Below are 23765 nucleotides of genomic sequence, written 5' to 3' on the forward strand. Positions count from 1 at the left end.
TAAAGCAGTTACAACATTCAGTGTCAAAAACACAATCCATTTAAGGTTTATGATCATATTATTGTTAATGAATGAAACAATGGACAAAAAATATAGATATCAAGATTGTGATTTATAAACTGTTCAAAATATAGTAGTAGTGCATTTTTATATTGTACATTTCAAGGGGACTGATCATAGTTCTTATTTAGAATATGTTGACAATTTATTTATATCGACATATATAAAAAGTTATTTTATGTCCATTATGTGCCTATAATAATATCAGTGATATCTCATGTGTGGAATCTCATGTTTCCTAGAATTAATCCTAGAATTCCCTGAATTATATAATTGTCAAATTAAAGCCTACTGAGATGATCACAATCAGAAAAACCCCCAACAATCTGATTGCAGGTTTAATATCTGAGTCTGTATCGAAACTGAATGTCTCTTTGGGGATGCATTGATCCAAAGCCCCATCGACTGTAGTCAATTTCAGGTATCTTCTCATCAGGATTCTTCAGCTCAAAGTCGAAGTAGACAAGCATGAGGAAAGCAAACTGTTTCAGCTCATTGGTGGCAAGGAAACGCCCAGGACACATGGAGACCCCAGCACCCCAGGGCATGTAGAAATACTTCACCTTCTTCCCTCCTTTGTAAAAATCAGTTTTCTTTTTCCCCTCTGGATTCAGAAAGCGGTCATATTTGAATGAATGTGGGTCAGGGTGGATTTCTGGGTCAATGTGAACAGCACTGTATGGAAAGATTGCCATTCTGTCGCCCTTGCGAACAAGGAATTCATGACCATCAGCCATCTTGATCGCTGTATCTTGCATCACTGCCCTCATGAGGAGTGGTGCAGTAGTGAGTCGGAGGGTCTCCTCTACAGCGCTGTCTAAGACTGGCATTTTCATTAACATGTCACGGGTCAGGTCGACCAAAGGGCCACCACGTGTGACTTCCTGCCCAGATTTCTTCAGAACCTTATCTACCTCTTCCTTCACAGCCTTCATAGCTTCTGGGTGCTTCATGAGGAAGAGGAGCAGCCAAAATGAAGAAGGACCCGTGTTGCCCTGAGCGCCCCAAAGAAGCACAAACATGTACCTGTTTATCATTGACTCGTCCATACCAAACTCCTCTTTGGCCTGCTGCATGTCCCACACCCAGCGACTGATGTTGTCCTTGACCTTCATCTTCTGCACTGACAGAGCGTCCGAGAAGAATTCCATTAGCCTCTGTGCTTCCAACCTTTTCCTCGGGGGCAGGACCCCATAAGCCAGGTTGGGGAAAAGTTGGTCATATTTACGAAACTCGTAAAATAAGGCATCTGATTCAGCTCTGTCTTTCTCTTTGGCACTCCCCTCATTCTCTTCAGACTTGGGCGGCACATTGCCATACAGGGATAAGTAGCCAGCCCTAAAAACAATATTGTAGCAGTACATAAACAGTCCATCTTCAATCCAGGTCTTCTGGTCTGCAGCTGAGCTGATGTTGTGCAACATGAGGTTCTGAAAATTACTCATCATGGCTTGTGTTATTACCTCCAGGCCTTCCCCCTTCAGGTTCTTGTTGGTGGACATGTGGAGAATCTGGTACTCTTCCTCTATACCTATGTAACCAAAGACTTTACGCACCAGTTGCCGGGCATAGTTGTTGAAGTCCAGCTTTTCTCGACTCTCCTTGACAAATGCCCCAAATGACAGAGGGTCCTGAAGAAATGTAAAATAAAGTCCTCCCAGCTGCACTGTGAATACATCACCGTGCTTTTGCTTCATTCTCTCTAGAAACTTTAATGTGTCCCTGCGAAACTCTAAGACATGACCCAGCCAAGGGATGAGCCCCTTATCCAATGGGGGTTCTCCTGGTCGCCGCTTTCGAAAAACCCCCAGGAGGTACAACCCTCCAATCAGAGAAGCAAGAAAAACAACAAGGATCGGTAGCAGCAGTCCCATGACTGATTCGTCTGACAACCACACAATGAGTTGGAGTTAAGGTCCACAGCTTGGTTAATAAGGACACTTTTGCTCCTCCCTTGACATCTGGGATTGGTTTCAGTATTCCTGGAAGTGCACACAAAACAAACCCCCCCCCCCCCTTTTAGCATTTAACGAACAAACTGTTGTTGTTGCACTGCTGTGGGCTGGTAGGAAGGGCATTTTTTGTGTGTGTATGCAAATACACAAGAAAATGACAATAAACTAAATACCGAATCTTGAAAATAGACTGGGCTAATATGACATGGTTATTATTTAGCATATAGTTTGAATTTAATTTATTTATTTATCTAAAAATATTAAAAGACTTTGTATTTTGAATCTACATCCATCTATGGTCCCAAAAAGGTGATGTCTGGCCCTGACAGAAGAGGTCATAACGGGTCACATCATTTGATCATTTGGTCAAGTAAAGGCTTTATTAGAAAGGTGGAAAAAAATCAAAAAACAGATACACATTATCTCATCCTATTGCAAAGTTGGTTACTGTGTTTACAGGTGCAGTTTATGGAACACACTTCCCTCCCAGAATATAAACTGACCTTCTAGTGAAACCAGTCCATCGATGATGTCTGATATTAAGGTTACACAAACGAAGACAAAGTATAAGTTTACATGACTACATCTAATAAGATACAACACTAGACTGTAAGTGTAAAATAATCAAAAATATCAGCAAGCTTTTCATTTTTTGTATCCCTTTTTAACAGGATACAGTGAAATTCACAGAAGATGTCATATTTGAACTGCAGTACATTTATATTATAATGTCATTTTATTTTTTGTGCTGTCATTCAATTCCACCATTACATGTGTATGGTTACACACATGATGTCAAAATTTCAAATTATGTGGACACATGGGTCTTTCTTTTCTTATGTATTTCTCACATATTGTTTCAAAGTGGTGAAATAATTTCACAAATGATCATGTTAAAAGGCATAAAACATATTTAGAGGTTAGAAATATAGATATGAATAGCTCTAACAGCTATTAGCTGTTAGATATATGAATAGCCCTAACATACTTAATACAGATTTGATTATATCAAATGGATTAGACATTATGTAAAACTGCACAGTCAGCTCATTAGTACAGTACAGCCCAGATCCTAACAACTGAATCCATGCTTTTCTGCTTTTCTCCACTGTGTCAAGAGTTTAAAAGCTTTTTCTTATTTAAAAAAGTCGCATAAACACAAAATATGTGTACAATTATATTTGTATAGAGTTGGCCTTAGGAATATGAAACACATCACTTTAAGAAGATTATTAATGGTCCTGAATCTACAGATTTTTAATATTGATCTTTTTAAAAGTAGAAAGGAGGCAAAATTATATCACAAAATGTATTTTAACATAATCATCTATAGTCACCTGATTTTCAAAGTGTTAACAGTGGAATTTCATCTGCTCTGTGAGGCTCCTACACTAAGTCATTAGATATATAGTGCCATCTACTGGAATGTATAATTACATAACAATTATTTTAAAAGTAACAGTGCAAGAGTGTTCAATGTTCAACCTATATCCTCCTATAACTTACAAATTGCGTTCTCCAGAGCAAAATATTTTAATTTTTAAACCACATAATAAATTCTATTATGCTACTCCACAATCTTGAAACTGCAGAAGTACCCTCTTAGGTACAAGTACCCCTGGTTAGGAATCACTGCAGATCAGCTTTGTACTGATCCCTCTGAAAGGCAATAAAATGACAGAAGTACATGACATTTCTACATCACCTTAAGACTTTCTATGAACTGGTCCTCTATCCTGTGAACATGTCTACTGTGTGTCTGCTTGACACAACACACATATCTATTCTGGTCATGTGCGTTTGTTGCCTTTTATGCACTGTGTAGTGTGTGGAAATATGAGGGAAGACAATGCAAGCAGGCAGCTGTGGCTCAGGAGGTAGAGCGGGTCGTCCACTAATCAGAAGATCGGCAGTTCGATCCCGGGGTCCCCCAGTCCGCATGTCAAAATGTCCTCGGGCAAGATGCTAAACCCCAAAATGCCCCAGATGGCTGCTCCAGTGGTGTGTGAGTGTGTGAATATGCTAAGATTCTATCCTGATTAGCAGGTTGGCACCTTGCATGGCAGCCTCTGCCATCAATGTGTGAATGGGAGAATGTTGTGTAAAGCGCTTTGAATGGTCAGAAGACTAAAAAGGCATTATTTAAATGCAGTCCATTTAGCATTTAACAAACAAACTGTTGTTGTTGCACTGCTGTGGGCTGGTAGGAAGGGCATTTTTTGTGTGTGTATGCAAATACACAAGAAAATGACAATAAACTAAATACCGAATCTTGAAAATAGACTGGGCTAATATGACATGGTTATTATTTAGCATATAGTTTGAATTTAATTAATTTATTTATCTAAAAATATTAAAAGACTTTGTATTTTGAATCTACATCCATCTATGGTCCCAAAAAGGTGATGTCTGGCCCTGACAGAAGAGGTCATAACGGGTCACATCATTTGATCATTTGGTCAAGTAAAGGCTTTATTAGAAAGGTGGAAAAAAATCAAAAAACAGATACACATTATCTCATCCTATTGCAAAGTTGGTTACTGTGGTTACAGGTGCAGTTTATGGAACACACTTCCCTCCCAGAATATAAACTGACCTTCTAGTGAAACCAGTCCATCGATGATGTCTGATATTAAGGTTACACAAACAAAGACAAAGTATAAGTTTACATGACTACATCTAATAAGATACAACACTAGACTGTAAGTGTAAAATAATCAAAAATATCAGCAAGCTTTTCATTTTTGACTACAATCTCAATTTCTTCATTACTACAAAATTTGACTTAACTTTTGCAATACTGTAATCAATTATTATAGGTTATCACTTCACTGAGTATTGCACAGGCACTATAACTACTTATACATGTAGCTTCACCTATTGAGAATAACATCACACTTGAAAACAATTGTGCAATAAAGCAGTTACAACATTCAGTGTCAAAAACACAATCCATTTAAGGTTTATGATCATATTATTGTTAATGAATGAAACAATGGACAAAAAATATAGATATCAAGATTGTGATTTATAAACTGTTCAAAATATAGTAGTAGTGCATTTTTATATTGTACATTTCAAGGGGACTGATCATAGTTCTTATTTAGAATATGTTGACAATTTATTTATATCGACATATATAAAAAGTTATTTTATGTCCATTATGTGCCTATAATAATATCAGTGATATCTCATGTGTGGAATCTCATGTTTCCTAGAATTAATCCTAGAATTCCCAGAATTATATAATTGTCAAATTAAAGCCTACTGAGATGATCACAATCAGAAAAACCCCCAACAATCTGATTGCAGGTTTAATATCTGAGTCTGTATCGAAACTGAATGTCTCTTTGGGGATGCATTGATCCAAAGCCCCATCGACTGTAGTCAATTTCAGGTATCTTCTCATCAGGATTCTTCAGCTCAAAGTCGAAGTAGACAAGCATGAGGAAAGCAAACTGTTTCAGCTCATTGGTGGCAAGGAAACGCCCAGGACACATGGAGACCCCAGCACCCCAGGGCATGTAGAAATACTTCACCTTCTTCCCTCCTTTGTAAAAATCAGTTTTCTTTTTCCCCTCTGGATTCAGAAAGCGGTCATATTTGAATGAATGTGGGTCAGGGTGGATTTCTGGGTCAATGTGAACAGCACTGTATGGAAAGATTGCCATTCTGTCGCCCTTGCGAACAAGGAATTCATGACCATCAGCCATCTTGATCGCTGTATCTTGCATCACTGCCCTCATGAGGAGTGGTGCAGTAGTGAGTCGGAGGGTCTCCTCTACAGCGCTGTCTAAGACTGGCATTTTCATTAACATGTCACGGGTCAGGTCGACCAAAGGGCCACCACGTGTGACTTCCTGCCCAGATTTCTTCAGAACCTTATCTACCTCTTCCTTCACAGCCTTCATAGCTTCTGGGTGCTTCATGAGGAAGAGGAGCAGCCAAAATGAAGAAGGACCCGTGTTGCCCTGAGCGCCCCAAAGAAGCACAAACATGTACCTGTTTATCATTGACTCGTCCATACCAAACTCCTCTTTGGCCTGCTGTATGTCCCACACCCAGCGACTGATGTTGTCCTTGACCTTCATCTTCTGCACTGACAGAGCGTCCGAGAAGAATTCCATTAGCCTCTGTGCTTCCAACCTTTTCCTCGGGGGCAGGACCCCATAAGCCAGGTTGGGGAAAAGTTGGTCATATTTACGAAACTCGTAAAATAAGGCATCTGATTCAGCTCTGTCTTTCTCTTTGGCACTCCCCTCATTCTCTTCAGACTTGGGCGGCACATTGCCATACAGGGATAAGTAGCCAGCCCTAAAAACAATATTGTAGCAGTACATAAACAGTCCATCTTCAATCCAGGTCTTCTGGTCTGCAGCTGAGCTGATGTTGTGCAACATGAGGTTCTGAAAATTACTCATCATGGCTTGTGTTATTACCTCCAGGCCTTCCCCCTTCAGGTTCTTGTTGGTGGACATGTGGAGAATCTGGTACTCTTCCTCTATACCTATGTAACCAAAGACTTTACGCACCAGTTGCCGGGCATAGTTGTTGAAGTCCAGCTTTTCTCGACTCTCCTTGACAAATGCCCCAAATGACAGAGGGTCCTGAAGAAATGTAAAATAAAGTCCTCCCAGCTGCACTGTGAATACATCACCGTGCTTTTGCTTCATTCTCTCTAGAAACTTTAATGTGTCCCTGCGAAACTCTAAGACATGACCCAGCCAAGGGATGAGCCCCTTATCCAATGGGGGTTCTCCTGGTCGCCGCTTTCGAAAAACCCCCAGGAGGTACAACCCTCCAATCAGAGAAGCAAGAAAAACAACAAGGATCGGTAGCAGCAGTCCCATGACTGATTCGTCTGACAACCACACAATGAGTTGGAGTTAAGGTCCACAGCTTGGTTAATAAGGACACTTTTGCTCCTCCCTTGACATCTGGGATTGGTTTCAGTATTCCTGGAAGTGCACACAAAACAAACCCCCCCCCCCCCCTTTTAGCATTTAACGAACAAACTGTTGTTGTTGCACTGCTGTGGGCTGGTAGGAAGGGCATTTTTTGTGTGTGTATGCAAATACACAAGAAAATGACAATAAACTAAATACCGAATCTTGAAAATAGACTGGGCTAATATGACATGGTTATTATTTAGCATATAGTTTGAATTTAATTTATTTATTTATCTAAAAATATTAAAAGACTTTGTATTTTGAATCTACATCCATCTATGGTCCCAAAAAGGTGATGTCTGGCCCTGACAGAAGAGGTCATAACGGGTCACATCATTTGATCATTTGGTCAAGTAAAGGCTTTATTAGAAAGGTGGAAAAAAATCAAAAAACAGATACACATTATCTCATCCTATTGCAAAGTTGGTTACTGTGTTTACAGGTGCAGTTTATGGAACACACTTCCCTCCCAGAATATAAACTGACCTTCTAGTGAAACCAGTCCATCGATGATGTCTGATATTAAGGTTACACAAACGAAGACAAAGTATAAGTTTACATGACTACATCTAATAAGATACAACACTAGACTGTAAGTGTAAAATAATCAAAAATATCAGCAAGCTTTTCATTTTTTGTATCCCTTTTTAACAGGATACAGTGAAATTCACAGAAGATGTCATATTTGAACTGCAGTACATTTATATTATAATGTCATTTTATTTTTTGTGCTGTCATTCAATTCCACCATTACATGTGTATGGTTACACACATGATGTCAAAATTTCAAATTATGTGGACACATGGGTCTTTCTTTTCTTATGTATTTCTCACATATTGTTTCAAAGTGGTGAAATAATTTCACAAATGATCATGTTAAAAGGCATAAAACATATTTAGAGGTTAGAAATATAGATATGAATAGCTCTAACAGCTATTAGCTGTTAGATATATGAATAGCCCTAACATACTTAATACAGATTTGATTATATCAAATGGATTAGACATTATGTAAAACTGCACAGTCAGCTCATTAGTACAGTACAGCCCAGATCCTAACAACTGAATCCATGCTTTTCTGCTTTTCTCCACTGTGTCAAGAGTTTAAAAGCTTTTTCTTATTTAAAAAAGTCGCATAAACACAAAATATGTGTACAATTATATTTGTATAGAGTTGGCCTTAGGAATATGAAACACATCACTTTAAGAAGATTATTAATGGTCCTGAATCTACAGATTTTTAATATTGATCTTTTTAAAAGTAGAAAGGAGGCAAAATTATATCACAAAATGTATTTTAACATAATCATCTATAGTCACCTGATTTTCAAAGTGTTAACAGTGGAATTTCATCTGCTCTGTGAGGCTCCTACACTAAGTCATTAGATATATAGTGCCATCTACTGGAATGTATAATTACATAACAATTATTTTAAAAGTAACAGTGCAAGAGTGTTCAATGTTCAACCTATATCCTCCTATAACTTACAAATTGCGTTCTCCAGAGCAAAATATTTTAATTTTTAAACCACATAATAAATTCTATTATGCTACTCCACAATCTTGAAACTGCAGAAGTACCCTCTTAGGTACAAGTACCCCTGGTTAGGAATCACTGCAGATCAGCTTTGTACTGATCCCTCTGAAAGGCAATAAAATGACAGAAGTACATGACATTTCTACATCACCTTAAGACTTTCTATGAACTGGTCCTCTATCCTGTGAACATGTCTACTGTGTGTCTGCTTGACACAACACACATATCTATTCTGGTCATGTGCGTTTGTTGCCTTTTATGCACTGTGTAGTGTGTGGAAATATGAGGGAAGACAATGCAAGCAGGCAGCTGTGGCTCAGGAGGTAGAGCGGGTCGTCCACTAATCAGAAGATCGGCAGTTCGATCCCGGGGTCCACCAGTCCGCATGTCAAAATGTCCTCGGGCAAGATGCTAAACCCCAAAATGCCCCAGATGGCTGCTCCAGTGGTGTGTGAGTGTGTGAATATGCTAAGATTCTATCCTGATTAGCAGGTTGGCACCTTGCATGGCAGCCTCTGCCATCAATGTGTGAATGGGAGAATGTTGTGTAAAGCGCTTTGAATGGTCAGAAGACTAAAAAGGCATTATTCAAATGCAGTCCATTTAACAAACAAACTGTTGTTGTTGCACTGCTGTGGGCTGGTAGGAAGGGCATTTTTTGTGTGTGTATGCAAATACACAAGAAAATGACAATAAACTAAATACCGAATCTTGAAAATAGACTGGAATAATATGACATGGTTATTATTTAGCATATAGTTTGAATTTAATTTATTTATTTATCTAAAAATATTAAAAGACTTTGTATTTTGAATCTACATCCATCTATGGTCCCAAAAAGGTGATGTCTGGCCCTGACAGAAGAGGTCATAACGGGTCACATCATTTGATCATTTGGTCAAGTAAAGGCTTTATTAGAAAGGTGGAAAAAAATCAAAAAACAGATACACATTATCTCATCCTATTGCAAAGTTGGTTACTGTGGTTACAGGTGCAGTTTATGGAACACACTTCCCTCCCAGAATATAAACTGACCTTCTAGTGAAACCAGTCCATCGATGATGTCTGATATTAAGGTTACACAAACGAAGACAAAGTATAAGTTTACATGACTACATCTAATAAGATACAACACTAGACTGTAAGTGTAAAATAATCAAAAATATCAGCAAGCTTTTCATTTTTTGTATCCCTTTTTAACAGGATACAGTGAAATTCACAGAAGATGTCATATTTGAACTGCAGTACATTTATATTATAATGTCATTTTATTTTTTGTGCTGTCATTCAATTCCACCATTACATGTGTATGGTTACACACATGATGTCAAAATTTCAAATTATGTGGACACATGGGTCTTTCTTTTCTTATGTATTTCTCACATATTGTTTCAAAGTGGTGAAATAATTTCACAAATGATCATGTTAAAAGGCATAAAACATATTTAGAGGTTAGAAATATAGATATGAATAGCTCTAACAGCTATTAGCTGTTAGATATATGAATAGCCCTAACATACTTAATACAGATTTGATTATATCAAATGGATTAGACATTATGTAAAACTGCACAGTCAGCTCATTAGTACAGTACAGCCCAGATCCTAACAACTGAATCCATGCTTTTCTGCTTTTCTCCACTGTGTCAAGAGTTTAAAAGCTTTTTCTTATTTAAAAAAGTCGCATAAACACAAAATATGTGTACAATTATATTTGTATAGAGTTGGCCTTAGGAATATGAAACACATCACTTTAAGAAGATTATTAATGGTCCTGAATCTACAGATTTTTAATATTGATCTTTTTAAAAGTAGAAAGGAGGCAAAATTATATCACAAAATGTATTTTAACATAATCATCTATAGTCACCTGATTTTCAAAGTGTTAACAGTGGAATTTCATCTGCTCTGTGAGGCTCCTACACTAAGTCATTAGATATATAGTGCCATCTACTGGAATGTATAATTACATAACAATTATTTTAAAAGTAACAGTGCAAGAGTGTTCAATGTTCAACCTATATCCTCCTATAACTTACAAATTGCGTTCTCCAGAGCAAAATATTTTAATTTTTAAACCACATAATAAATTCTATTATGCTACTCCACAATCTTGAAACTGCAGAAGTACCCTCTTAGGTACAAGTACCTCTGGTTAGGAATCACTGCAGATCAGCTTTGTACTGATCCCTCTGAAAGGCAATAAAATGACAGAAGTACATGACATTTCTACATCACCTTAAGACTTTCTATGAACTGGTCCTCTATCCTGTGAACATGTCTACTGTGTGTCTGCTTGACACAACACACATATCTATTCTGGTCATGTGCGTTTGTTGCCTTTTATGCACTGTGTAGTGTGTGGAAATATGAGGGAAGACAATGCAAGCAGGCAGCTGTGGCTCAGGAGGTAGAGCGGGTCGTCCACTAATCAGAAGATCGGCAGTTCGATCCCGGGGTCCACCAGTCCGCATGTCAAAATGTCCTCGGGCAAGATGCTAAACCCCAAAATGCCCCAGATGGCTGCTCCAGTGGTGTGTGAGTGTGTGAATATGCTAAGATTCTATCCTGATTAGCAGGTTGGCACCTTGCATGGCAGCCTCTGCCATCAATGTGTGAATGGGAGAATGTTGTGTAAAGCGCTTTGAATGGTCAGAAGACTAAAAAGGCATTATTTAAATGCAGTCCATTTAACAAACAAACTGTTGTTGTTGCACTGCTGTGGGCTGGTAGGAAGGGCATTTTTTGTGTGTGTATGCAAATACACAAGAAAATGACAATAAACTAAATACCGAATCTTGAAAATAGACTGGAATAATATGACATGGTTATTATTTAGCATATAGTTTGAATTTAATTTATTTATTTATCTAAAAATATTAAAAGACTTTGTATTTTGAATCTACATCCATCTATGGTCCCAAAAAGGTGATGTCTGGCCCTGACAGAAGAGGTCATAACGGGTCACATCATTTGATCATTTGGTCAAGTAAAGGCTTTATTAGAAAGGTGGAAAAAAATCAAAAAACAGATACACATTATCTCATCCTATTGCAAAGTTGGTTACTGTGGTTACAGGTGCAGTTTATGGAACACACTTCCCTCCCAGAATATAAACTGACCTTCTAGTGAAACCAGTCCATCGATGATGTCTGATATTAAGGTTACACAAACAAAGACAAAGTATAAGTTTACATGACTACATCTAATAAGATACAACACTAGACTGTAAGTGTAAAATAATCAAAAATATCAGCAAGCTTTTCATTTTTGACTACAATCTCAATTTCTTCATTACTACAAAATTTGACTTAACTTTTGCAATACTGTAATCAATTATTATAGGTTATCACTTCACTGAGTATTGCACAGGCACTATAACTACTTATACATGTAGCTTCACCTATTGAGAATAACATCACACTTGAAAACAATTGTGCAATAAAGCAGTTACAACATTCAGTGTCAAAAACACAATCCATTTAAGGTTTATGATCATATTATTGTTAATGAATGAAACAATGGACAAAAAATATAGATATCAAGATTGTGATTTATAAACTGTTCAAAATATAGTAGTAGTGCATTTTTATATTGTACATTTCAAGGGGACTGATCATAGTTCTTATTTAGAATATGTTGACAATTTATTTATATCGACATATATAAAAAGTTATTTTATGTCCATTATGTGCCTATAATAATATCAGTGATATCTCATGTGTGGAATCTCATGTTTCCTAGAATTAATCCTAGAATTCCCAGAATTATATAATTGTCAAATTAAAGCCTACTGAGATGATCACAATCAGAAAAACCCCCAACAATCTGATTGCAGGTTTAATATCTGAGTCTGTATCGAAACTGAATGTCTCTTTGGGGATGCATTGATCCAAAGCCCCATCGACTGTAGTCAATTTCAGGTATCTTCTCATCAGGATTCTTCAGCTCAAAGTCGAAGTAGACAAGCATGAGGAAAGCAAACTGTTTCAGCTCATTGGTGGCAAGGAAACGCCCAGGACACATGGAGACCCCAGCACCCCAGGGCATGTAGAAATACTTCACCTTCTTCCCTCCTTTGTAAAAATCAGTTTTCTTTTTCCCCTCTGGATTCAGAAAGCGGTCATATTTGAATGAATGTGGGTCAGGGTGGATTTCTGGGTCAATGTGAACAGCACTGTATGGAAAGATTGCCATTCTGTCGCCCTTGCGAACAAGGAATTCATGACCATCAGCCATCTTGATCGCTGTATCTTGCATCACTGCCCTCATGAGGAGTGGTGCAGTAGTGAGCCGGAGGGTCTCCTCTACAGCGCTGTCTAAGACTGGCATTTTCATTAACATGTCACGGGTCAGGTCGACCAAAGGGCCACCACGTGTGACTTCCTGCCCAGATTTCTTCAGAACCTTATCTACCTCTTCCTTCACAGCCTTCATAGCTTCTGGGTGCTTCATGAGGAAGAGGAGCAGCCAAAATGAAGAAGGACCCGTGTTGCCCTGAGCGCCCCAAAGAAGCACAAACATGTACCTGTTTATCATTGACTCGTCCATACCAAACTCCTCTTTGGCCTGCTGTATGTCCCACACCCAGCGACTGATGTTGTCCTTGACCTTCATCTTCTGCACTGACAGAGCGTCCGAGAAGAATTCCATTAGCCTCTGTGCTTCCAACCTTTTCCTCGGGGGCAGGACCCCATAAGCCAGGTTGGGGAAAAGTTGGTCATATTTACGAAACTCGTAAAATAAGGCATCTGATTCAGCTCTGTCTTTCTCTTTGGCACTCCCCTCATTCTCTTCAGACTTGGGCGGCACATTGCCATACAGGGATAAGTAGCCAGCCCTAAAAACAATATTGTAGCAGTACATAAACAGTCCATCTTCAATCCAGGTCTTCTGGTCTGCAGCTGAGCTGATGTTGTGCAACATGAGGTTCTGAAAATTACTCATCATGGCTTGTGTTATTACCTCCAGGCCTTCCCCCTTCAGGTTCTTGTTGGTGGACATGTGGAGAATCTGGTACTCTTCCTCTATACCTATGTAACCAAAGACTTTACGCACCAGTTGCCGGGCATAGTTGTTGAAGTCCAGCTTTTCTCGACTCTCCTTGACAAATGCCCCAAATGACAGAGGGTCCTGAAGAAATGTAAAATAAAGTCCTCCCAGCTGCACTGTGAATACATCACCGTGCTTTTGCTTCATTCTCTCTAGAAACTTTAATGTGTCCCTGCGAAACTCTAAGACATGACCCAGCCAAGGGATGAGCCCCTTATCCAATGGGGGTTCTCCTGGTCGCCGCTTTCGAAAAACCCCCAGGAGGTACAACCCTCCAATCAGAGAAGCAAGAAAACCAACAAGGATCGGTAGCAGCAGTCCCATGACTGATTCGTCTGACAACCACACAATGAGTTGGAGTTAAGGTCCACAGCTTGGTTAATAAGGACACTTTTGCTCCTCCCTTGACATCTGGGATTGGTTTCAGCATTCCTGGAAGTGCACACAAAACACCCCCCCCCCCCCCCCCCTTTTTAACAGGATACAGTGAAATTCACAGAAGATATCATATTTGAACTGCAGTACATTTATATTATAATGTCATTTTATTTTTTGTGCTGTCATTCAATTCCACCATTACATGTGTATGGTTACACACATGATGTAAAAATTTCAAATTATGTGGACACATGGGTCTTTCTTTTCTTATGTATTTCTCACATATTGTTTCAAAGTGGTAAAAAATGTTACAAATTATCATGTTAGAACACGATAAAATAGAAACTCAAGTATGTATGTCAGTATGACAGTATGTCATAGGTCGATGGATAATGTTAGACTCTGACATCATAAAATCTAATATTTTGGTCAAATTAAAGCTGCAAGCAGCGTTGAACAGGCTCTCGCGCCTTTGCGCACGTCGGGCCGCGGCACAGTCGAAGGGCTTCTGTCATTGGCATGTAGATGTCTTCAGACCTGGGCTGTTTTCAGACAATGCAAGAACGAGATAAACATCACTTCATCACATCAAAATTATGCAAGTTTTGGGCCCATTCATTTGAATTTCAATTAGTAAACAAAACACTTGATGAGATTGTGTGTAAAACAAATTAATTTCCTAATTTTCATCAAGTTTATTTTTAGAAAAGTAAAGACTTTTAACCCACATGACCTGGTCAAAGTTTGATTGAAATGTGTACTGTCAGGTGTGTAGAGAAAATAAGTAACTGCAGCTGGACACAGAAAAATACTCATATATTTGAACAGAGAGTGTGAGCCAACCACTAGGTGCTTGGGCCCTAATAAAGGAAAAACTGCAGTACAGAGCTACAAATTTTAGTTTTGATTTTATTTTTCTACAACTTTCAGGGCTTACAATATCTAAACCGTTTGAGTTATTACAAAGTTTTTAACAACTTCTGTTCAGCACAGTGTCAAAAGTCGTGTATTCAAGTTTGAAGCCGATACCATTAACGCCCTAGGAGGAGATAGCGTTTCTTGGGGGTCCAAAATTGGCGCAAAGTCGTACTTTGATGGGCATATTGCAGACTTCCTGTTGGATTTAGGTCAGACCTGATGTGTGCGCCAAATTTAGTGAGTTATTGAGCATGTTTAGGGGGTCAAATTAAGGGTTGAAGTGGCGTAATAATAAAGAAAGAAGAAGAAGAAGAAGAAGAAGAAGAAAGAAACAAACACACAAAGTACAATAGGGTCTTCACCCCTTCGGGGCTCAGGTCCTAATTAAGTCTTTATCCAAGAGGAAAAGTCTATAAAAACACACCCATCTTCAAACTAATTAATTGTAATTTCAGGCTTTATGGTTACAGGCACAGTTAGCATAGAAAGCATACATCCTTGATAAAACCTGATCTTCTAGTCAAACCAGTACAGTGATATTCTTTTTATGCATGTTCTAAAAACTCACACTGCTCTCTTGATTGTCAGGGGGTACAAAGAGGGCAATAGAGAGAGTCGCAGTCTTATTATGACCATGTAATAGAAATATGTTTAAAGTAAGCAACTGAATCCTTGCTTTTCTGCTTTTCTCCACTGTGTGAAGAGTTTAAAAGCTTTTTCTTATTTAAAAAAGTCACAAAAACACAAAATATATTTACAATTATATTTGTATAGTGTTTGCCTTAGGAATATAAAACACATCACTTTAAGAGGATTATTAATGGTCCTGAATCTACAGATTTTTAATATTGATCTTTTTAAAAGTAGAAAGGAGGCAAAATTATATCACAAAATGTATTTGAACATAATCATCTATAGTCACCTGATTTTCAAAGTGTTAACAGTGGAAATTCATCTGCTCTGTGAGGCTCCTTCACTAAGTCATTAGTTATATAGTGCCATATACTGGAATGTATAATTAGGGCCTGAGCCCCAAAGGGGCGAAGACGCTATTGTATTTTGTGTGTTTGTGTCTTTCTTCTTCTTCTTCTTCTTCTTCTTCTTCTTCTTCCTTTCTTTCTTCATTGTTATGCCACTTAAACCCATGGATTAGACATTATGTAAAACTGCACAGTCAGCTCATTAGTACAGTACAGCCCAGATCCTAACAACTGACTGCGTTGTGTGGCAATAGCTCTTTGATAATAATTTATTGTAGTTGCTGAATAAACCTTTTGCCAGTTCCAGACATGGGTCATTGAACAATTACACGATAAAATAGAAACTCAAGAGTACAGTATGTCATGGGTTGATGCATGTTAGACTCTGACATCATACAATCTAATATTTTGGTCAAATAAAGTCTTTATCCAAGAGGAAAAGTCTATAAAAACACACCCCATCTTCAAACTAATTAACTGTAATTTCAGGCTTTATGGTTACAGGCACAGTTAGCATAGAAAGCTAAACTAAATATTGAATCTTGAAAATAGACTGAGCTAATATGACATGGTTATTATTTAGCATATAGTTTTAATTTAATTTATTTATTTATCTAAAAATATTAAAAGATTTCGTATTTTGAATCTACATCCATCTATGGTTCCAAAATGTTGATGTCTGGCCCTGACAGAAGAGGTCATAACGAGTCACAAGACGGAAAATTTGGTACTTTAAACCGTCAGGCCCAACCAGGCTGAGATGGAACTCCACCAGTGTGTGGACTTGAACAGAGTTTTGACTGGTCTGGGGTTGAGTAGCAATGATATATATATATTTTTAGCATGAACTGTTTAAATAACTTAAATTTTTATTTAGTCGTGTCAAAATATGACAAACATGTATTTATATTTGTGGTAGTTGCTGATGATGACTGGAGATGTTATTGTTAATCATTCATTTGATGCATACAGGAGTGAGCAAATAGCTATTGAAGGCAGTGAGGTTCACATCAACAACACTAACATCTAATGTAGATGAGGCCCTATGAACATAAACTCTGAAATGAACTTATTCATATCCAATTCTATTCTACATTTTGGTAGACTGAATTGATTTTAATGTAAAGATATTTTTGAGTTATTGATTTTGATATCCCCTTTATATTGCACTCAGCTTTGACACATTTCGTTCTGTTCTGTAAACTGAACAGCCACTATCTTACCTTGCTACTGATTCATAAATACACCACTGGGTAGGGGTGTTTTCTAAAGTCACAGCATCACTGCATCATGCAGAGCTGTTTAACCGTCAGTGTCTTGCACAACAGTTCTTTGAATGTCAGTACTATTTGCTTGTCATTGCACAAGGTAAAGTAAAATGATGCAAAGGGTAATTTAGGGTTTAGATATTAGTTAAAATTTTTCATTGTTTATCTCCATGTAGGTAAAGACTAATGTAATGTTTGAGTTGTCACCTAACACTATACAACATTGGGGAAATAAATATAAAATATGCATATTTAATTTTGTTCTCAGAGGGTTGTTTGGAAGGTAAGTGATGTTAGTTAACTGCTCTCCCTCCTTTTTCTCTCTACTCTATTCTGCAGACATCAGGGCCTGGTGCATGATCAGTGGGATCAGTCCATAATTGCAAGGAAATGCCACAGGCTCATTACAGCTTCAAAGCTGTTTTTGATTCTCAAGAAGGTTGAACACAATGCACAAGCTCTCACAAACATGTAGTTAGTTGCTGTTGATAAGATACCAAAGATTTAGTTTGTTGCTTTAGCTTGTTTGGGGTGTAATTTTAAGTCACATTAACACATATAAACAAATACAACATTCTTAAGTTAGTTTTTAACCAGCCATATTGGTTTCCATTGCAACCAAGAAGTACAACTAATAATCATGCAGAATTTCTACATTCATTATAAATACTTCTATGTCAACAAAACTGTCTTGGTATATCACATGGGTTGTTGCGTGTTGACTATTTAAAGGTAACGTCCTAAGTGAAAACAGAGCTCCACAGTGTGATCTAATTTACTTACAAATATAAAATATGTAATCTGTTTCTCATAAAATCCAGATCTGAGAAGTTACTACAGCTGTGAAATAAACGTAGTGCTGTAAAAAGTACAATATTTCCCTCTGACATGCAGTGGAAGTATAAAGTAGCATACAATGGAAATACTCAAGTAAAATAAAAGAACCTGAAAAATTATACTATAGTACTTTAATAAAAGTACTTTCCAACACTGCTCAACGTCTCCTAATAAGAGTAGATATCAAATGCCCACAAAGTCAAGTCACTTCAAATTAGAATCATAGCAGTAGTTTTTATTACGTTGCTCTGAATAGGACGCAGCACGTTGCAGAAACGTGCCGCCACGAGCCTCAATGACGTATACCTTAATGTCATCCCAGAGAGTACCCCATGAAGCAAGAGGTTTCACTTCCACCTACTTCCTCCTCCGTTCAAACGCCGGCGGATCATAATGTTGCATTTTACAAGACTTTATACACAGTCTATGGTTGGCACTGTTTTCTCAGACAGAGGACGGCTTAAGGAGGAATAATACAAACGTCTAATCCACCGTGGTAGAAGGAAGCAGTTCAAGTCCATGAACGGATCTGAATTGTTTAACAGTGACCGCTAAGGAGTTGTTAGTATCCCTTGTTTCCTGGACAGTAAAAGCGATATTCGCAGATAAAATTGTAACATGATGACATGAAAAAATATCTCACGGTGCGACAAAGGCGTGTTTCTTTTAATTACGTAAGAAATACGAAGAATACTGCTGTTGGGATGGCAGTAGAACCTCACATCTGTTTCACTATCTTTGACTTTTGCAAGAGGATTGTACAACTGATTTTGCTGCGTTCACGATGCATCGGATTTACTATAAACATCAAATTATGGCACAGTAATAACTGCAGGTACTGAATGTTTAGCCAACTTAAATAATACACCTTCTTTACCCCGTCAACTCATGTCTGCTTATTTGGGACTATTTCTAACAAGGCAAATACATCATTTAACCTCTAAACAAATTCACCCGAGGACACCCAAAAGTTATGGCTTTTATGTACACAAGTGGTATTCTTTAATCAACTAATCTAGGGACCTTAATGTTAAATCTAAGTTTCAATACTGACACATTTTGATAAACCTCGATCTTGTTTAAAGCATTTCCGTGACGCAGTCTGTATTTACCATTTTGTCCCAGGCCCCGAACACCACACAATGTTGATAACCCTGACGTCAGAGCTGCGTGTGATGGTGGTTACATCACGATCCTACCCGGCACATTACTTCCTCCATTCATGTGAATTGAGACGCTACAGACTCACAAAATCTTTCCGGATAATTTCGATAATCTCTTTACTGGTAACTCGAGTAGCTGCTCAGTCCCTAAACAGGTATGAAGAGACTTTTAAAGACTAATTTTGCTGTTAAAGCTGTAAAAAAAAAAGTCACTCTTGTTTTATGTAACGCTACGCATACTCTCAGAGGTGTTTCTCTCATCTGGCCTTTGGTCAAAGTGTCAGCCAGTTCAGAAGATTGTGATTCAACATTGAACAAAAGTCGATGTATTTTACATTATGTATGATATGTAGAGTTATTTAGGCCTAAATGGATGTGTCTTCCCTCTGCCCTTCATGTGTAACCTCTGAGCGGTTCATACGGTATTAACATTAGCTCAGAACAGCAACAGACTTGAGCTAGCATGCTATGTCACGGGAATAACATAGAGTTTACACTAATAATGAACTTTTCTCTTCTTTTTCTTTCCTTTATAGTCAAGATGTCTAGTTATGAGGAGAATGAGTCCAAGTTTATGCGAAAAGCAAAGGAAAATCCATTTGTCCCAGTGGGTGAGTACATCTTGTGCCCTCATGGTTACATCACGAGAATACAAAAGTAGTAAAGTGTCCATTTAAAACTCTCAAGTTGTAAATTATTCGTTTTGTCTGAAAGTATGCTGTTAAGTGTACCCCACTGTTCTCTTCTCTCTTTTGTTGTAAAATTTAAGTACTACATCCTGAACATAAGCTACATTATTTTGTTTTCATTTAGTAGCCTCTGTTAATTGATCTGTCTTTTTGCTCATTTCAGGGATGGCTGGATTTTTTGCCATTGTTGGATACAGACTGCTGAAAATGAAAAGCCGTGGAGATACAAAAATGTCGTTGCACCTGATCCACATGCGTGTAGCAGCCCAAGGCTTTGTGGTTGGAGCCATGACTATTGGTTAGTAGCCTGAAGTCACATTTTTTCATTACATCCTGGTTGCATGCCACTTACCTCTTGTTTACTGAGAGGCTGGAGAGTTTCACCTCGTCATGTTTTAAATTCATGGTTATCACAAGTGGTTAGGACTAAAACTGTGTTCTGGATATTGTTTGGCTACCTTATCAACATTTTTACTTGTCAATTGTAAAATCTGTTTTTAGTAGATGTTATGGTCATCATATAACTTAATTCCTTCTGCTACTTTGTTTTTAGGTGTCCTGTATTCAATGTACAAAGACTACATTGTAAAACCCAGAGAACAACAGAACGCAGCGCAACACAAGTGAACATGGACTCATACACTTGATATTTTATGTCCCTTAATATTGCCTCATATTAAGGTGTGTAGAACATTTTATTTTTACAGATGTGTCATACCTTTTGTATGTGCACATCTCTTCCACAGCTCAACCCTACTGTGAATAGTTATAACTTAATGATTACTTTCTGTGTGGAGTTTGAATATTCTCCCTGTGTTTGCGAGGGTTTCTGCCATGTGCTCCAGTTTCCTCCCACTATCAAAGACATGTATGTCAGGGTTAATACTCCTTGAGAGTAGGAAAAAAGTACACACTCTGACTCCATATGCATTTCTCTTATATGTAGATGATGTTTCAGCCCTCAGGCCTTCTTCTAGATCAACAGTTATAGTAGGAGAAAGGCACTGGTATGTTATATAGTCCACACCCTAGTAACACAACTGATGGTGATTAGATAATCATGTTCCACTATAAGGGTGAGAAAAAGCAATCAAGAGGCCTTCAGCCAATCAAAACTTTTAACGAACAGTTACAGGAACTACAGCTAGTCAGTTCTCTTCAAATTAAGTGACAAGAACCACTATGTTTCATACCACATATTTCTCTGAATGAAAGAGAAATGCATATGGAGCCAGAGTGTGCAGCACTTTTCTGCCTCCAGTGATCAGCACCTCACTACCACCCGTGGTGTGTGTTACTTTTCCATTATATAGGGTTAATACTCCTGTCAGTGCCCCTGACCAAGGTACTGGCAAAACGAACTGGAGTTGGTCCCCGGGCGCTGCACTGCGGCTGCCCACTGCTCCTAGTGTGTGTATATAGGATGGGTCAAATGCAGAGGATTAATTTCCCCACAGGGATCAGTAATAAAGTGCTAAAAAGGAAAACAAAAAAAACCCACCTCCTACAGTATCTTCTAAATAATATACCAGAGGGTAGAGCTGTCACTTTTGTATTGAGGAGGGATATTGATCTCAACTGTTTTGGCACCAATTAATGTGTTTGTGGCTGTAAACCCAGTTGATTTGATATCTGTGTGAGCAGGTGACATTATTAATAGGGTTTTGTTGCCTTGGATTTTGAAAGGTGTGCGAGTGAGATTTCAAAAACTAGAAGATCTTGCAAAAAATATGAAAACATTATAACTAGGCTAAGCCTAGATTTGAAAAGTATTCACCAATGACAGGTAGCATAGGATTCATTTTCTGTGTCACTGTTTTATTGTCTTGCACCAGCTACATTATTTAATGTACTAATGTAGGGATTTTTGCCTGATGAAAAATGCTTGCACCTTAGCCCACTTTTTGAAATGGTCATGTAAGTGCATTACGGGCATCTTATGTACTGGACCACAGACAAGGCCTGTGCTTTCACATTATTTAAACAACATGGACACAGATGGTTTTTGACTCACCAGTCTCAGCCGTTCCACAAAGAAGATTTATAAGCCATAAGATGAAAACTGTAAAGGAAAGAAGACAACAAACAAAACATGTTTTTTAAACATGACACAAATTTATAAAGGTGTCCTGATGAATTCAGTTATTTTCATTCAGTAGGCTTTAAACAAAATGGATTTTTTAAGGGCAAGTCTTGTTTCATATTTTTATCATTATGCTTTGATAGAAAGGGGTCCAATGTTTCATTACAACAGCAGCTTCACAAGTCTTCATGAGACACACTGTATGAGCTAAATAAACTCAGCTTCACTCACAGGCTGTACAGTAGCCTATTAAGTACCATCATAAAGCCGTATGATATAGGTCTATTTAAATAAATGCCTTGTTAAGTTATTAAATCTAGTTTTTGAATGTTGTGTGCAAATACAGAATAGTTATTTTTCGAATGTTTCTTTTTTTCCTTTGGAAATAAAAAATTATCAGTTAAGTCATTCTGAAATTCTGTTGTGTGTACATTTTTAAAACCAACCCAAGTTGCACTGAAAATGTGTTTCGACTTTTGTGCCACACAGTATACCAAGATACACTCAAATGCCAGTTTATTAAGTACACTTGTTGCAGCTAAAACAAATGGAGTCTAATACAACAGTCAACATTCATGAAAGCAGTATTTACTGCAGACTGCAGTCATTTTGTTAGATGTACACTGAGCTAACTGAGTGTCCATTTTACTACAAATGATTATCTTGTTCGACTTGAAGTCAGACTCTTATTTGTACCTGCTGGCAAATAGGACATTTTTAGTGTACATTTCATTGTGCACCAGTAGGTACCCAAAAATTCCAACCAATAAAACCATTACAGATTTTTGAACATTACCTTCCCATCAAGTAAATCTTATCTTTCTCACTGTGTGATCACAGTGGTTAATGCTTTGAAAGCTTTTCTAGTGAAATGCTCCACCCAAACAACCAACAAGAGAGGTATTACATCAAAGCAGAAAAATGCTCTAACTTGCTGTGTCATTGTGACTTTGGAAATCCTATGATGATAAGTATTACTCACTATGGAGATCAGTGAACTAAGATCTTGTAAATATTATGCAATGGCTATGTATCACTTTACACTTTGAACTACAGAAATGGAACCACAGATGTCACATATCTCATCATCACATCAGAGGAATAATTTTGCTGTTCCACTGTCATCACTCCTCACAACACTGTACACACAATTATAGGTATCAAATCAATATCTTTAAGGGTTCTCTTACCTCCAAACTTGGGCTAAGGGATGATTTGGGTTGGTTACTTGTGAAGCTTCTAGGGGATTCACTATCAAATGAGAAATTGTATTTCACCTGTCTGTCTCTAGAGTTTATTATAACAAAGAACATAGTGTATATAGATGGGTGTTTTAAACATGGATTGGAGTAACCTGGAGCTGCTATTCCTCCACCTGATAAAAATCTCAAAATTTATTTTCAATTTTGATAAACAGTTGATAAAACACTTTGAGATTTTTCTCAGGTGGGGAAACAGCAGTTGCAGGTTCATCCAAATCCTATTTGGCAAGAGTTTCTTGCCTTTTTACCTGGGTTGTGTAACAAAAGCAGTTTGAACATATGCCCTGTGGTTATTTACTAATAACATAATGGACTTAAAGGCAACATGGATTGAAATATAGCAGTTCTCCACAGCCTGTAAAACAATAGCCAATTACTTTTGGAAAAATAAGGCTACAACTCACACTTCACTGCCAGAGCAAGTTTTCAAACACTTTTTGCCTTGAAACAAGGCAGAATCAGTGACTTCTTTTAAATCACTTCTCAAAGCCCATTTGCTTTTATGTGATCTTTTTACCATCTTATAGTCTTCTCTCGAGACAAAATTTGTACGTCAAAGCACTTTGTAAACTTTTTTAAGAATGTGCTATATAAATAAATTTATTATAAAATAAAGTTATTATAAAAAAAAGTTA

General features: G+C 37.7%; 4 protein-coding genes across 4 annotated transcripts; 1 reads left to right on the plus strand and 3 right to left on the minus strand.

The window, feature by feature from the left end:
* Window positions 1–339: 339 nt before the first annotated feature.
* On the minus strand, window positions 340–2057 carry LOC121907922 (5-beta-cholestane-3-alpha,7-alpha-diol 12-alpha-hydroxylase-like). The gene has a single exon (XM_042427471.1). The coding sequence runs from the start codon at window positions 1932–1934 to the stop codon at window positions 399–401; it is 1536 nt and encodes a 511-aa protein (XP_042283405.1). The 5' UTR covers window positions 1935–2057; the 3' UTR covers window positions 340–398.
* Window positions 2058–4482: 2425 nt separating this feature from the next.
* LOC121907921 (5-beta-cholestane-3-alpha,7-alpha-diol 12-alpha-hydroxylase-like) lies at window positions 4483–6991 on the minus strand. Its single transcript, XM_042427470.1, has one exon. It carries the CDS (start codon window positions 6863–6865, stop codon window positions 5330–5332), a length of 1536 nt encoding a protein of 511 aa, XP_042283404.1. The 5' UTR covers window positions 6866–6991; the 3' UTR covers window positions 4483–5329.
* Window positions 6992–11493: 4502 nt separating this feature from the next.
* Window positions 11494–14019, minus strand: LOC121908939 (5-beta-cholestane-3-alpha,7-alpha-diol 12-alpha-hydroxylase-like). Its single transcript, XM_042429274.1, has one exon. The coding sequence runs from the start codon at window positions 13874–13876 to the stop codon at window positions 12341–12343; it is 1536 nt and encodes a 511-aa protein (XP_042285208.1). The 5' UTR covers window positions 13877–14019; the 3' UTR covers window positions 11494–12340.
* A 4145-nt stretch (window positions 14020–18164) lies between these two features.
* higd1a (HIG1 hypoxia inducible domain family, member 1A) lies at window positions 18165–22284 on the plus strand. The gene is made up of 4 exons (XM_042430020.1): window positions 18165–19251; window positions 19633–19707; window positions 19949–20083; window positions 20339–22284. The coding sequence occupies exons 2-4, from the start codon at window positions 19638–19640 to the stop codon at window positions 20410–20412; spliced, it is 279 nt and encodes a 92-aa protein (XP_042285954.1). The 5' UTR covers window positions 18165–19251; window positions 19633–19637; the 3' UTR covers window positions 20413–22284.
* Window positions 22285–23765: the final 1481 nt, after the last annotated feature.

This window comes from Thunnus maccoyii, chromosome 12 (assembly GCF_910596095.1).
Source record: "Thunnus maccoyii chromosome 12, fThuMac1.1, whole genome shotgun sequence".
In the NCBI taxonomy this organism is placed as follows: domain Eukaryota; kingdom Metazoa; phylum Chordata; class Actinopteri; order Scombriformes; family Scombridae; genus Thunnus; species Thunnus maccoyii.

Excerpts from the sequence above, each read along its gene's own strand:
- LOC121908939 (XM_042429274.1), bottom strand. The coding sequence starts at position 13,876 with ATGGGACTGCTGCTACCGATCCTTGTTGGTTTTCTTGCTTCTCTGATT.
- higd1a (XM_042430020.1), top strand. The coding sequence starts at position 19,638 with ATGTCTAGTTATGAGGAGAATGAGTCCAAGTTTATGCGAAAAGCAAAG. Across the intron at positions 19,708-19,948 it reads AAATCCATTTGTCCCAGTGG|GGATGGCTGGATTTTTTGCC; the intron begins GTGAGTACATCT and ends TGCTCATTTCAG. Across the intron at positions 20,084-20,338 it reads GGTTGGAGCCATGACTATTG|GTGTCCTGTATTCAATGTAC; the intron begins GTTAGTAGCCTG and ends CTTTGTTTTTAG.
- LOC121907922 (XM_042427471.1), bottom strand. The coding sequence starts at position 1,934 with ATGGGACTGCTGCTACCGATCCTTGTTGTTTTTCTTGCTTCTCTGATT.
- LOC121907921 (XM_042427470.1), bottom strand. The coding sequence starts at position 6,865 with ATGGGACTGCTGCTACCGATCCTTGTTGTTTTTCTTGCTTCTCTGATT.